This window comes from Dermacentor albipictus, chromosome 7 (assembly GCF_038994185.2).
Source record: "Dermacentor albipictus isolate Rhodes 1998 colony chromosome 7, USDA_Dalb.pri_finalv2, whole genome shotgun sequence".
Taxonomy (NCBI): Eukaryota; Metazoa; Arthropoda; class Arachnida; order Ixodida; family Ixodidae; genus Dermacentor; species Dermacentor albipictus.
In genome coordinates, this window is record NC_091827.1 from 21,055,962 (window position 1) to 21,071,517 (window position 15,556).

At 44.3% G+C, this 15,556-nt stretch overlaps 1 protein-coding gene and 1 long non-coding RNA gene across 2 annotated transcripts in view; one reads left to right on the plus strand and one right to left on the minus strand.

Moving 5' to 3' along the window:
- Positions 1 to 2,488: 2,488 nt before the first annotated feature.
- The window catches only part of ttv (exostosin glycosyltransferase 1 ttv), a 176,218-nt gene continuing 163,150 nt past the window's right edge, over positions 2,489 to 15,556 (minus strand). The window contains exons 4-6 of the mRNA XM_070521755.1: positions 13,179 to 13,388; positions 9,085 to 9,245; positions 2,489 to 8,684 (exon numbers count right to left, since the gene is read on the minus strand). Coding sequence (XP_070377856.1) covers positions 8,318 to 8,684; positions 9,085 to 9,245; positions 13,179 to 13,388 — 738 coding nt within the window. The 3' untranslated portion in view covers positions 2,489 to 8,317. The remainder of the gene's footprint in view (positions 8,685 to 9,084; positions 9,246 to 13,178; positions 13,389 to 15,556) is intronic.
- Positions 11,238 to 11,962, plus strand: LOC139047348 (uncharacterized). Its single transcript, XR_011507108.1, has 2 exons — positions 11,238 to 11,360; positions 11,876 to 11,962. It is a non-coding gene; the product is annotated as an uncharacterized lncRNA (long non-coding RNA).

The window sequence follows — 15,556 nt, forward strand, 5'->3', positions numbered from 1 at the left end:
CGGCGACACACGCCCTACACTCTTTCACATCTCATGGGGGTTCGGGGACAAACCTCAACACTTCAAGACGCCTAGCACGCCATTTGAGCGGTGGGAGGTACAGTTGACCGGCGATACCCTAGCGGGACAAGAAGCTCTCGTCCAGCAAGTACGTCGCGCAGCCATAGCCAGTGGAGTCCTGGAATAAGGACACCACCGACTCGACCTCAAGAGCAACCACCTCGATGGTCCGAATAAATGTTTTCTCTCTCTCTCTCTTGCACATAGGCTGCCGACAATTTCCACAATATTAGGAATACCAGCTGGGGGGACATCTTGCTAATGTGGAATGGCAGAAACAGCGGTAGGGTATCGTAGGTGCTACATAACATATAAGACTCATGTTACAAAAGAAAAAAAAAATGGAGGACGCTTATAGAGTGGAACGCGATAGCATTCAAAGATCCTTGGCTGCTCTCACGCTTCCCGACAAGTGCAGCGTTTGCAACCGTAATGTTTAGCGGGAAACGCTATGCGGCCAACGCGGCCACTTGCATAGGCCGCGATGCTCTTCTATTTTACGATGCGGTAAAGCCTTTACGATGCAGCAGAGGCGTGCGCCATCTGGAAGTCTTTCAAGGAAGCGGGCGCGCCGCTCTGTGGGCTCCAAATTACGCGCCGTCGTGCGCAAATGGCGGACGCCGTCTCCGGTCTGTGCATTGTAGAAACGCGAGAAAAGGGGTGTGTTTGAATTTTCACGTAACAAAATTATGTTTTCTCGTATATTCAGATTACAATCCGAAAGCTATAATGTCTGCAGGTTGTATGTAAGTCGTAGTTTACAATTTTCCCATGTATTTTAGCTTGAGAAATTCCATTATTTCAGTGAATTTCTTGCGTCACATGAATGGCCTGGGTACGTGGGGCTCGATAATTATTTTGCCGATGCTACGTCTGACACTGGACGCTGGATTTTCTGCGACACGAGCTCCTTAACGCTGTCGCATTAAAAAAGCCAATCAGCGAGAAACAAGCACGCAAATTCCAAAAACCATGGCAGGTATACAGCAAAGTAAAGGAATACATGCGTCAAGCGGGCTGACATGCAGAACACGTGAACTCCCTTAATTTTCATGAACAAAGCTCGTGCAATGCAGCGCGAAAAGAGAAGTTCGAAAATATTTCCACTACCGCAGCTTCCCTGTTTGCGTGTTATCGTTGCCGGTAGTATTTTCCTTCACTCTTCTTTAGCGTGTTTACAAAGGTGATCATTCACACATTGCACGTTGCACCTGCTTAATATTGTGTGCGATTATCGGGGCCGGTTTTCATGTAATGATGACGCCAAGCACGGCTGAAATCTAAGCGGGCCATCACATGCTGCAGAGAGCTTCCCCCACAGAAACACTAAAGCTGCCGGCAGCGACGCTGAGCGCATCTTCACGGTGAAGCCGCCAGGCGAAGCGCAGGGTGAACTATATATATATATATATATATATATATATATATATATATATATATATATATATATATATATATATATATATATATATATATATATATATATATATATATATATGTACTGTTCAAGTTAGCAAAGTCACTTCTCGTCTACGTGGTTTCCTCGACTTATGTACCTCAGTGGTCATCGCCACGTGGCGCAGTTACTTACAGAATTGCAAACCTATGCACCGGCGCACATAGACAGAATATTTTAGGGTAATTGCGGTATCCCTCATTTGAGACAATTCTTGTGCTGCTTTCTTGTATAGTTTGGAGTGCTTTTACTGCGTGATGCAAGTGTGTGCTAGGGAGCAGAGCTTCACCGCATTGCTGTCGATGTAGCGTAATACTTAAAGTGCAAACTTAAAGCATATTTCATGAGCAAGCTCAAAAGGATGCAGAGTTAAGGTTTGGCATAGTCAAGGAACAGATTTGCGAACAATTGCCAAAACTGATTGTTAAAATGATAGCACACAGTTCGACACCCTTTGCAAAATGAAGCATGGTCATTCTCAGTGCAACTTTCAGTACAGCAGTCATTTTTTTCAGTATTCCTCCCACAGACATGCAGCTTTTTGCTCTCTTAAACGTCAGTTAACAAAGTGTCATTGCCAGTGTGACATCAGCATCACAACATAGTCGTTTTAATGTTATCACGTCATTGTTGACGTCATGCCATTGTCATTATAACCGCACCCATGAAAGGTTAATGCCGTCTCCTCACTTCCATATAAATGTAGCATGTGAAAAGAATTATACAGAGTTATCTTCTATGCACAGTAAGTGACAAAAGAATGCAAAAGTTGTCTCATAGTTCTTCGTGTATGTGTTACATTTTTGTTAAGCTGAACTTCTGAAAGGATAAACAGATTTTGATTTCAGAGTTCCATCCTGCAGTGTAATACGCTATATACAGATAAAACAGACTCAGCTTCTGAACACGCCGCCTGGTGTTGATCTAAGACAAACATGTCAGACCAGCAGGCATTCAGCACAAGGGACACAGTTGCTGCTGCAGTATATTTTATTTGAGAAAAAAAAAAGGGAAATATACATGCTTAGAGCAGCATTGCTGCATTTGTTCACTCATGTGCAAACGGTGCTGCTACGTATGCATCATACACATCTCACAAACTCTGAGGAGATAAATTATTTCACAATAGTGTACAACATAACTCCTATCCAAGCACTCTTTTGCAGTGACAGCACCGCAGCAGTCACACATTCTACTCGAGCCATAAATTCAATACTTTCAGTCACATCAATTCTCCCGATTAACTCTTGAAGGAGTGCAAGAAAGGGGGAAAATGTAGAGAAAGAGAGAAGCATAGCTTTACTTTTGTTCATTAGAAAAGAACAACAAAGATAGCTAAAGCAACTTGCAAAACCTGCAATGTTGCCTCTTTGAATAACTTAAAGGAATAGAACACATCACTTAGATTTAAAAAGATATTATGTTTAAAGGCTCGGTAAAAGAAGACAAACAAGAAACACCACTGTCATTAGCTACGGTTACATGTTTTTAAATGTGTAAGAAAATGAGTCGAAGGACGTGCGGTGTTCAGGTGCCTCCTCTGGCGAGGGACACGGTTGATCCATAAATTACGTTCCTCGCAACAACGTTATTGCTCAAAGCCAAGTGCAACAGCTTTGAAAAGCTTTATGTATTAGGCTTTGCACGTGTTTGACACGTGCTCCGAAACTCACAAGAGACGCCGGGGAAGAAAAACAGAAGTAAGGGCGGCAAAGATTTCACGAGGGAAACTACAGTGTCAACTGCGACTACACTCTGCCTACACGGTATCTGAACTTGTAAATATTTGCAGGGGCACCCGTCTCGCATTGCGCCAGACGACGGGTGCTGAAAGCCCAAGGTGTTTCCTTAGATTGTCTCTAAACAGTAGAAGTCCCGCAGAAACACAAAAACAGTTACAGTATGCGAGTAAAGCAGAAGAAGCAGTCATCGCGATAGCTGCGAAGGAAAAAAAAAAGGAATTGGGTAAGCTGCCGTTTCAAGTACACTGAATCAAATGAGAAGACAAAGGAGTCAACACAGCACTTCACCGTGTAAGGAGAAAGGCTTGTAGTACCTCCGTAGCACTTGTTCTGGGCTAATAAAAGACAAAGTCAAAAGCTGACAAACTTTTGTCTAAGGTGCCAAAATGGAAACGTTTCCTTCTCGAGTGGAAGATACATTGATGTATAAAAAACTGCGACACTGCACTTGTACCAGGCTCGTTGTGCTCGTCTGGCTTCTGGGCGCCCTTTGGGGAAGCGCTGGCCAGCCAAGCAGAGTAGAAACACATGAGCACGACAATCAGAGTATGCTTCACAGGGCAGTAGAAAAAGCGGCAACAAATAAGGTTGACAGGAGAGCTGTCTGGCCGAAAAAAATTTTAAAAAATGCCGCAAATTGAACATAGCTTGAGAGTGTTTCATTGTTGTAAGCAGACAACAGATTGTCGTAACATTGGCCTGGTGTGGACGGGAGCATCCCTTCCCCCCCCCCTTTTTTTTTCTTCCTGTACCTTGAGAAAGACAGCCCAAAAAGTACAAAAGCGAGTTCAAGAGTAATCCTCCAATGCCTCTAGTGACAGGTATTGCACATATTCGTCTTTCATGTCACAGTGGATATATGAAGAATATTTATACGCTAATTTATGCCAATTTTGGCAGTGAACAGAGGCAACTAATAATGAATGCATATTTTACCTTGAACTAGGCCACCAGCTTCCTGATCCTGATTTCTTTCTTGTCTGTGCATGTGTTTAACCAAAACGTTTGTTAAATCAGCCCTCGACTAGCCTGTTTGTTTAACAAGTCAAAGTAATAAAGCATCTGCAAGACATGGTAAGGATTGAGTTCACTGTCAGCTATATGACATAAAACAAGAGCGCCCAGCAATTAAGCATAATCTGGACACATGGATGCCACAGTGAACGTATTCCTGGATTCAAAATGCACTGCTATCCTTCACGTACCTTAATTATTGCATTATCTATAAAGTATTTGTGCCTAAGGGAAATGAAAGCAAAGTCATGAGAGTCGGCACACGCTGCTGACTGTAATACACACTGGTAAAAAAAAAATGTAAGTGCAAATCACTACTTTATTTGAATGCCACTCCCAACAAACTCAATTTAGAGCTCTGGCTATCACTTTAGTGACTAAGCTTTGAATGACTAACAGTTCTAGAGGCATTTATACAATATGCAATAGAACTATTCTTGTGAACTCTTAAATCTAAGTCAATGTTGGAATGTCCATATGCTCGCATAACTTGATTGCTTGGAACAGGTGAAAGAAGAGTGTACTACATACCCAGACCTTAGATGAAAAGCGAAATTGGTTGCCCGGGGATGTTTAAGGCACCGTTTCAAGGTAGGATGCTCTCACTTGTAATGGCATGGTGTATCATGGAGCCATCACAGGATCCAAAACCTTTGCTTGTATTGAAAGCTGACAAATATGCCACTTTGCTACTCAGCTCCCCACGCGTAAAATTCGCTAAAACTTTTATTACTGCACAATGGTTGATTCTTTTTCGTTTCACGGCCAATAGAGCTGCTATCTTTATTGTCTCTGAATTTATTATGGATGTAGCGGAGGACAAATGCAAATTGCAGGTGGTGTGCTACTTTGGCCTTTTATACTTTTTTTTTATCGTTTCCCTGCCGGATGCCGTCAACACTTATTTTGATTTCTTTTACAGCTAGGTACCAGGGCCTAACACTGAGTTCATTTGCAGCTTGACCAGAGTACATACCTTGCCCTAAGTACCTGACACTATGTGCCAGCAGGCACCAAGAAAAGGTGCAATAGGTTGAAACTTTACCTATAGCTGCTAGGAAAGCCACCACATCCAGTGGTGGCACGAAAGACTGACTGCATATTGCTTCCACGCATGGTTACATGCCACTCTGCAAAACTGTGGCCGAAGTTTATGAGGGGGCTCAAGGGGCCACTAGTGTATGATTGCTGTTGCTGCTACAGTTATTCATAAAACTGTACTCCACTAAGCCTTCCTCAAGGTGCATGCCTCTATATGATGAACATTAAGTAGATGAGTCAGCGGTGAAGCACAATGACACCAAATGAGAACGGTTGGGGTGCAGGTCAAGCAATATGGCCCACCCATTTTGCATGGGTGGAAGGAAGTAAGAATGACATCCACATCACCACCTGATATGACCAGCTGACACCTGCCAAATAAACTCGACCAACAAGCTGCAGAACAAGCTGTAAAAACAAAACAAACATAGCAAATAACACTCCCCTCAAATATGAACTTGATAAAAATTACAAGTTATGGCAAACAGGCAAAGCAAACGCTACAGCTGTGTTCGTTGTTGGCACAAAAAAAGAAGTCACTGGCCTACTTCACTTGGGTTGACACTGAGGCGATTAAATGTCAAGCACATCGAGCAGCGCACCAGCACTTGTGAGAAAAAGCCCTGCTTACGAAACCCATTTCCACTGATACTGCACGCAGCAGGTCAAACTGCAAGGGCAGACTACCCAGATTAACATAGTGCTTGCTTGAAGTGAAAAAGAATGAGGGAAGAAGACTTAAAGGGACCACTGCAACAAAAACTTTGCCCCACTAGGTTTGATTTCCTTTCTTGCCTTTTTTTTTTCACTCAAAGGCACATCCAATTACTATTTCAAGCTTGACATTCAAATTAAGCATAAGTGTGTAATATTTTAATGCTAGCTATGTAAAAACAATCATTAATATTTATGGTAGAAGTAATTTGGAACAATAAGAAGTTCCCTTTCCTTTCCCTCATATGCCAATGAAGTTCAGGCCAGAAACTGATGCAGTAACTTTCTTTGATGGCAAGGCCAGATAGGAGAAAAGGAGAGAGAGAGAGAAAGAGAGAAAGGAAACTCAAATCTTTGACACATTTAGACATCAAGTGAATCTAGGTGGCATTGGCACGGAAAACTTCTCGATCAGTGCATCAAAAGTAATGCTGAGGACAGCAACTAGTATACTTGCTGCTGCAAACTGATCTTTGAAAGAAAGTATGTTTGGGCTAACAACAACTAAAAAAAAAAGGACAGGAAGTGGCGCCGATAGTTTTCATTGCCGTGGTCTTCCTGAAGCCTGATAGTAAAATTCTTGTATGTAGCTTCGTTGTTCTAGGCAGTGAGAGATTGACCATCTAAGAGCATTTCAAGCATGAACAGTCACATGCACCGACCCCGTCTGTGCCTACAGCAAAGTCAGTTCCTCTGACACCTGTGAACTGACACCTGTGCAAGCGTAGAAAGCAGCACTACAAACCCATGAGGGCACATGCATAAGCATGAATGTACACACAAGTGCATCGTCACAGTGAGCCTGGAATAATGCGCGTCACAAAAAAAGTACCCTCACATCTGAGATACGAGTGAAGGGCAAAGGATAACCCTGTAAGATAAATGAAATTAAGTAAACAAATAAGCATGTATCACAAGAAAAGACAGAAAAACTTGCCAAAAGCTAATGCAGTACTGTATGCACTTGCCAAGTTCACTCAATGTGCTACGCCAAAGCTGCTTAGAAACACTGTATCAAAAAGGAAAGGCCCATGTCAATATGGCTGCAGGTCAAGAGGAAAAATACATCTGCAATGCAAGCAAAAAAACAAACAAAAAACAAAACAAAGAAAACAACATTCCCGCTATCACATAAGAAAAAGCAAACGCTTGAGGCTTGTTTGAAAAGAAAATGCCATACAGAGGGCAAATAAATGCAACAAAGAACACGCTGCCCTGTAGATTGACAGGATCGCCTATGTAATTCCACATGCTTCCCCACTTCTGGGTCACGGAAACATAGGACCAAACAAATGAAAACATCAAAAGATGGCATAGAATGAAAGCTTGAAGCACTATTTATTACAAAAGTTCACAGGTAAAACAGCTCATAAACAGAGTGGACATAACACCACATGCTGGTGCTATAGTTGCTGGTGCTGAGATCCAATGTGCTATCGAGGCACCTGGGTTGGTATTCTCTATTGGGGATATGAAAAGATTTCATGTGATTTGGCATTTGATACATCAAATTATGTACGGCCAATAGCATTTGTGGCCCTGTGCGAATACAGTGAGCTTGGCGCAGGTGCCAGGAATGCTGTCGACCATTTACTTAGACGTATCTGGATTCCAGCCACGTGAAATCTCACGGTAGTAATTGTATCCCCGAAAGTGGTTGCTTGAGAATACCGCCCCATGGTGTCCGTGGCTCCTACGGCACCAGCCACTATAGTGGTGCCATAATGCTTCCAGTCCAATCCACTGGCGAGTGCTTTGACCTGAGAACTTTTGCAATGGATAGCGCCTGTAAGGAAGTCCCAGCATTACGATGTGCTGTGTCTGCGAAAAAAATGGCATCAAATGCTTTCCTCACACGTCACTAACATGGCTGTTGCAGATGGAATCTCCTTCTGCAGGTCCTGCAATGGCAGCCAGAACATCTGCCAGGGCCTGTTTCTGATTGATGCAGTTGCAAAGCGCAATTATATGGATCGACAATATTTTGCAAGAACCTGAACTCGAGTCTCCTAGGTGATTCCGCCGACAAAACAGAATACAGCAAGCACGTAGTTGATCAGTGATAGAAGGCTAAATGTGGACTAGAAGCACCCACTGTTCCTATGACCAATGGTGATGAACTTTATGACACTGATGATGAAGGAAAAAAAAAAATATTGGAACTGGAGTGACGTAATGCTGAGTGTCATTCTTTCTGTCTTGACGCCACCTGACTCGAGTCTTCTCCGACAAACGCGCTCTTGATGTCGGGCACACGAAATGCTTGGTGCTAAAAGGGACGGCTTCGTTCTCAGCTCCGGCCAGCGCCAACGACACGGTCGATGCGGCGGTACCGCTTGCGCAGGTTTGACACAGGGTCCCGGAACAGCACAGGGTCCAGCCTCAGCGAAGAGCGCACCAGCGGCATGTGTCCCCAGTAAGTGGCAAAAGCATTGATGCATGCCTGGCGCTGCACAAAGTGGTCCGGGTCGTTCCAGGACGATGGATAGCCCTGCCCGGTGTCCCGGTACTGCTTGCGCTGCGTCACCTTGATGGGTGGCAACCGGGTCACTTGGCTCACAAGAAAGTTCATGAGGATGTCCTCACAGTTGTGGGCAGCGTCCACCGTCTGTCTCAGGCTCTCCGGCAGCCACGAAGTGTACATCTCATGGTAGTACCTGAGCCAAGGCAATGCAGAGTACGGGGCACGTAGTAAGTAATGCCATTGCCTTTCTTAGTCAAAGAAAGCTTAAAAAGCCATTCAAGTAATTGCATTTACTGCCATATAAATTGAACACGGATATAATGAACGATCCAGTACTATATAATGAAGTTAATATAAAATGCATATCACCAATATTAGCATTCAACAAATACATGGTTATAACGAACATCGGATATAACGAAGGCTTTCTAATACAGGATGTGGCTTCGTTATGACATGGTTCTCCTGCATCCTGGCTTGACTGGACTCCAAAGAGGGGAGCACAGTCAGAATTTAGATGCCTGTAGATCTAAATTCTTTAGATCGAAATGGGAACATATTTTGGGTGTGACAGAAATATCATGCTACGGTACCTGTGGTAGAAGGCAGCACCTGTGAGCACCATGGAGTACTCATTGGTCCACTTTGAGCTGTAGCCCCAGGCAGCCTTAGCATCATCCCAGTAATGTGAGCGAGCCGGGTAGCCCACAATGCGCTCTGGAAATGACTGCCACACCCGGAACCCAAAGTCCATCTGCAAGCACCAAGGCGTACTTCCTTCAAGCACTTCTGATGGCTTCCATCGTTTAATGCATGTTCGAGCAACTTAATGACAGAGAGCAACAAAATTGGTCTCTCGGAATCACTTTTCTTTGTTTTAAACGGCCCCTCACTAGAAGTTGTAAAGCACTGTCCAAAGAGTTTTACAACAGGAACCTTTAAAAACTGTTTAGGCTTGACTAAGTTAGAAGCAAATAATGCAATTGTGCGAGGAGGTGAGTTACCCTCCCCACAATATACGCTCCTTCCTGTTGATTTAACCAATGAACACAAGTGACATTCCTCTACTGCCTTTTCCAATATTGGAGCTGAGAGCATAGCTTCCTTTGATTGTGTCATGACCTCATCCCTATGACCTCTGTTCTTCGTTCTTTCCTCCACTCTTGTCTCTTGCTGCTTAGTGCATTACCAGGGGCAGTTCTGCAGGCTCTGTGTTTCATGGGAATCTGTGAGCCACCCCGCTGTTCTTGGGTATTTGTTCGCTGCTCACGGCATGTGTACTGGACACATGACATCATCTGCAGCCCAACTGGCTCCTTCGAGGAGAAGAGAGTGCGGGCTTTTGTTTGAACAATTGTCACGGACCTGCTGTTTTCACAGGGCAGATCAATGTAATGCACATTGCAGACATGATTATCAATGCGTGATATTTGCACTGTGATTGTCAGTTTGCAACTCGCAAGCCTGGACAACAATATCGTTTCTCAATTACGTATTTTTGAGCCAAGAACCACTGCAAAGCGTTGCAACTTTTAGCTGCCTGAATTACTTAAGTGTGTTTATGCACCTTTGCCATCCAGTTTCATCTTGCCACATGAAAAAAAAATTTTTTGCGTTGTAGTACATGTAGATATTTTTTGTTATCTTACTTTCTTTAGCTCTCCCTCTGATGCCACAACTTGCATTTATCCCTGGGAAAATATTTTGTGAAAGCAGTACACTCGTGAGAAACAAGAGAGGGTCACCAAATTTGCTTTCGAGCAACAATTAGCACTGATAACACATAGATTTGAGCTGGACAAGCAAATATGTACCAAATAGCTCTTCCCCTGAATCTTTCACCTCATGATACTGTTATGATCACCACAGACACTGAACTGCTATGTGTCCTGCATTGCAAATTTGGCTGTTCACTATCATATTGCTGATGGATATATCTACCCAGTCGAAAAAAACAATTGAAACCATTTGGAAATATCAATGGGTCCAACTGGAAACGGAAATTTCCAATTGGACCAAGTGTTATCACCAACAGGACCATTTGGACCAGTTAGAACGGCCAATTGGTTCATATCGAAACCCTCCCTTCCAATTGGGCCAGATGGAGTCTCCAGCAGGACCATTTGGGTAAATCAGAATTGCCACGTGGTCCAATTGGAATTATCAAAACCATTTGGATAAAATTTAAGTGAGAAAATGTTAATGTCTCTTGTGTACAAAATTTGCAGATTTCTCTTTTCCTTTTGAGATTTCTCTTTTGAGATTTGGACGCGAGATTCGAGATTGGATTCGTGAGATTGGAAGACACTATTTGGCATTTGGAGGGCAAGTAAATGGGGAACAACCACAAAAAAAAGTGGTCGCGATGTATTGATCATGTTAAACAGTAAAAACAAAAAAACTTGCACTGTTTTATGTGTTTTTTAAACACACGACTCAAACAACTTTTAGGCATAATGCAATTTGTAATTTAGCAATATTGTTTAAATTTTATATTTCACATCTATGAAATAATTCTTCCTTAGAATTAAATTTTGTCTCAGCGTCATTTTTCCTTGGCGACCGAACGGGACAGCATAATCGACATCAACATTAGCAACATGTGCTCGTGTGTGCAGCAACCATGGCAGCAACAAAAACAGTCGCCAACAGTCGTGCATGCGTGCTGCACTGCGTTCTGCGCTTTGTCCTGATCGCCTTGCGTGCTTCGTGCGGCACGAAATTGACAAACATGTGACAATTGTGCCAGTGACAGACATGAAGAACTTCAAGCCTGACGACGACTTTTCGGCGGGTTTTTATATGGTGAAGTGGACAAACGCGGCCGGCACGTGTGCCCACTACCTTGCCAGAATTTTGCAGATCGGAGGTAAGTTTCCGCGTTTCCAAAGCTCTTGTAATTAATTTGCATTACTGCACTACACGAGTGCACGGGTCACGCACACTCGTTTGAGTTAAATGATTGCACAGATATATGTATAGGCTTTTGTGTGATGTAGCAAATATGCATGATGCACTGAACTAATTTCGACAAAAATGCTTCAAGTGTATTGTATGAGCTTTTCTTTAAAAGCAAGGTTTCCCCGAGAGCGTCGTGACAGCACTGGTGAAACGTATGAATCACTACGTGGGGGAGAACATTGTTGACATTGACAGAACAGTGAAATATATATACTGATTAGAGCAATTTTCTTGCATTTGCTGCTTGAACATTAGCTACATAAACCGCAAATTATGACTCTCTTCAACCTGGTTGGATTGCTGAATATTAAAACTGAGGTGCCTTTTTATCCAATATCAGCTTGTCTTGCCAGCTTTTGAGGGCAACAGGTTTTTCAGGATTCCATACAGAATGCTGTCTTTCTTTTTTATCCATTTCTGCAGGTTGTGGCGCGACTAGACCGGAAAAGGACCATGAACAGTATCCCGCATTGCATTTTTCTTAGTAATAAAGCTTTAAATCCTACTTTTCACTTGTTGCCTCATTGTCACATGTAGTTATGATCTTAAAGAAGTAGTGGCTCCTTGTTGTGCGATATGATGTGAAGCAAGAAAAGCATGGGGAAGAGTATATGAAGAGATTCTCTTTCTGTGCTGTTCGTATTGTATTGCAACATATTAGATCACAATGTATATGAACCAACTAGCCGAGCAACATGTAATAATGTGGTTCCTTATTGCTATGCTAGTTTGCCAGATTCACACAGCGCAGGCAGGCGGTGCACAGTCGAAACCATTTGACCCGTCGAGCGGCTCCATTTGCACCATTTGGTTCCATGCCAATTGGTTTTATGCCAACTGCACCATGTGACCCAATTGGTAACAACCAATTGGTTTTGTGCCAACTGCACCATTTGAGCCAAATGGTATACAACCAATTGGTTTTATGCCAACTGCACCATTTGAGCCAGATGGTATACAACCAATTGGCCCAATTGTTCCAAGTGGCCCAATTGGGTACTAATACACAAATGGGACCAATTGGAAAGAAGTGGAAATTTTCCAATTGGGTCCAATTGTTTTTTTCAACTGGGTATGCTACCCACCCTGATATTATTGCTGCAGAAATTTCAGTGGTAGCCTTTTCCCGATACAGTTGAGTTAGTTTAACCTCAGCTAATTTGACTTTTAGCTTAGTTTGAATGCGCCAGAAAGTGCTGGCAAGAAAATACACACTGCTATGGAAGAAAAAACTTGTTTCCTTTGAAGGCAGAAGCACAGCATTTTGGTTAATTTGACTTCTTGTTTCCGTAGTGTAAAGCCCCTATATTCAGCAGTCTGCTTTGTCCGTTCAGTATGGCATTGCTCAATATTTTTCTGCCTTTTGCCAATTTGACCTTTCGGATATTTTTACTTAATTTTACGGCCCCGCAAGGGTCGAATTAATGAGAGCCGACTGCATGCAAGTGCACTTTTCTGAGCGGGGCGTTTGCCCAACGAATGATTGCACAAGTCTTTGTCCATATAAACACAAAGTACAAAAAGACATGATGACAGGTACATGTTTCTGACATCAGTAATCAAGCCTTGCTGAACTTATGAATTTGTCATGAAGCTACGACATACAAACTATGAGGTACGAGATACAATTTGCCATTTTTTCGAGGACGCACGCATGTAATCTCCTTGAGTTACAACCACTGCTCTCGATCCGTCCCACGGCGAGTGTACAGAGCAGGTTTCTCACCTCTTCAGCAGTGAGCATGACATCCTCGTCCAGGGCAAGGACCGCGTCGGTAGTGATGAGGGGGTGGGGTGCAAAGCGAGCACTGATGGCCCTTTGTGGTGGGACCACCACGTGCACGGGGGCTCTGCTGCTGCCAGGAGACAGGCCAGCGCCCTGAAGAAGTTTGGCCACCACAGGGGCCGGCGACTCTCCACCCCAGACGACCAAGACCTGCAGGGGACAAGAGCCCCACAGAAAGGCAGCAGTCATTCACTGCTCATGGTCCTATGACAGACTCTTCAAATCAATGATTCCTAAGTGTGCAGCTGCATGATTGACACTAAAAGCCCATATATGTGATTTGGAAGAGATAAGAATTTGATTGATGGTGCATCAAGAGAACAAGATCAATAAGCTGTCCTTGGTAGGGTGAAAGTTTCATTTAAACTGGAATTGAAATACAAATGGCAGAGTTTGTATTGAACGAAGCAGGAAAAATAGCAGTGACTAAAGCAGGGTATTTTTCATTCAGTGAGGCAATTGACTAAGAGTGTGGGAATAGGTAAATACAGGTTATGACACTTATTGACCACAGATCTGAGGATCAATGCACAAGCTTCTACAAAATTTCATTTTTACTCAGTCTGTGACTTCTGAAGTTTGGCCTTCATTAAATGTTCGTTAGAAAAATGTTCTCAGTTGTCTTGGGCAACATTTTTACACCCAGCATTCTGTCATCTCTAGAGCGATCAGTGAAGGCTATAGTGACAAAGTTGCAGAAACAATGCAAATGAATTTTTTTTAAAATTACGACAGAAGCCATCTTACAATGACTGTACATGTTAATGCAAATAGCCTTCAAGCAATGTAGGAACGCGTCATGCATGAGCCGTGTAATGCAGCTGGGCTCCTCTCTAGCGCTTCCCCTCTGGACACGCCGCGCCATCCACGATGTCCGTGCGTGGCCTCCGAGATGCGTGGCCTCCGAGATGCGTGGCGCACTGGTGCATGCTAACACTGAGAATTACTCCCTCGCTGCTCGAGGGCGTTCGCGGCGCAGCGCTAAAACGTTCGGTTGCGCTTGAGGAAGCCGTGCGACGCGGGTTCGTTCTGCCCAGCATCGGATAAATTTTAAAGGATTTTTTTTTTCATCGAATAGCGCCGAAAGAGGCTATAGATAGACCCAAAGTGGCTCGAACAGGCTAAGATACTCCGGAGACGAATGTAGCACTCAACGCTACTTCTAACCAGGACAGCTGCCAAGGAAAGAAAAAGCGGTATAGGCAGCGTTTCAGAGGCTCGCTCGCTAGCTGGGTTTAGAAAGAAGGATCCTGGCGAACCCAAGAGGGTTGCCAAATATCGTCTCTGCGCGGAGCGGGGAAGTGACAGCCGAGAAAAGTGTGAGGCCCGAAGCGGCGCAAACCCCCCTCCCCTCCCCTCCCCCCTACACTCTCTCACAAAGCGAGCACACGAACAGCAGACGACGGCCAGTCCTCTTTTCCAGGAGCAGATACCGGAAATTAAGACAGACGAGGAAGCGATTTCCCTCCTTCGCGAAACTGGGGAAGCGACCGCAGCGCCGCCTTTTCCCGCTGCGGACTACTGTGCAGTGCAGCGCTGTGCTACAGTGCAGCGCTGGCAGTGCTAGGCATACCACGAGGCGTGCGCAGACGGTTACCCTTCAGAACGAAAAAAAAAAGGGGGGGGGGCGGAAAGAAAGAAGAGCTCGGCAACTTTTGTTTGACAGCGATAGCATCCCACATTCGCCGCTGCTGCGTTGTCGGAAGATATTCAAAAAACGTTCTCGTTTCCCGAATGAAGCAGCCATATTGCCGCATCTTTTAACAGTCCGCACGAACCTCAATTGACGAGCGATTGCGTAAAACGAAGACGCCATTTCTTCTGTTCATTACTACACACTTGCCAACGTCCGGCCGTGTGATGGGCACAGTCGTCTGCCTCGAAGAAGCTTCCTTCCTCCACGGCAGTTTTTCGTTCGTTGCTTTCCAGGGCAAGGGCGCTACCACTAATTTCAACGCTGCGGACGTACGCTTCACGCACCGTGTACCGCGATTTCAAAATGACACCCCGCTCGCGAGAAGGAGATATCCGCTACATTCATTACGGCAAGCTGGCACCCGTCGCCGCTCCGAGACAAAAGGCGAAGCAGCGTGCGCCTGCTAGTAAAACTGCGGACGCTGCTGCGTCTTCGCTTTCGCAGCTTTTGATAGTTAATCCAAGGCACAGATCCCGCCTTCAGGCAGACGTCAATGCGGTGTAGATAATGCGCGATAAACGAGGGCTAAAGCAGAGACGCACGCGTCGCCGACTTCAAAGGCATCTTTTAATCGACGTGAACCCACGCTCAACGCACTCTCCCTCCGCACATGTTTGTCGTG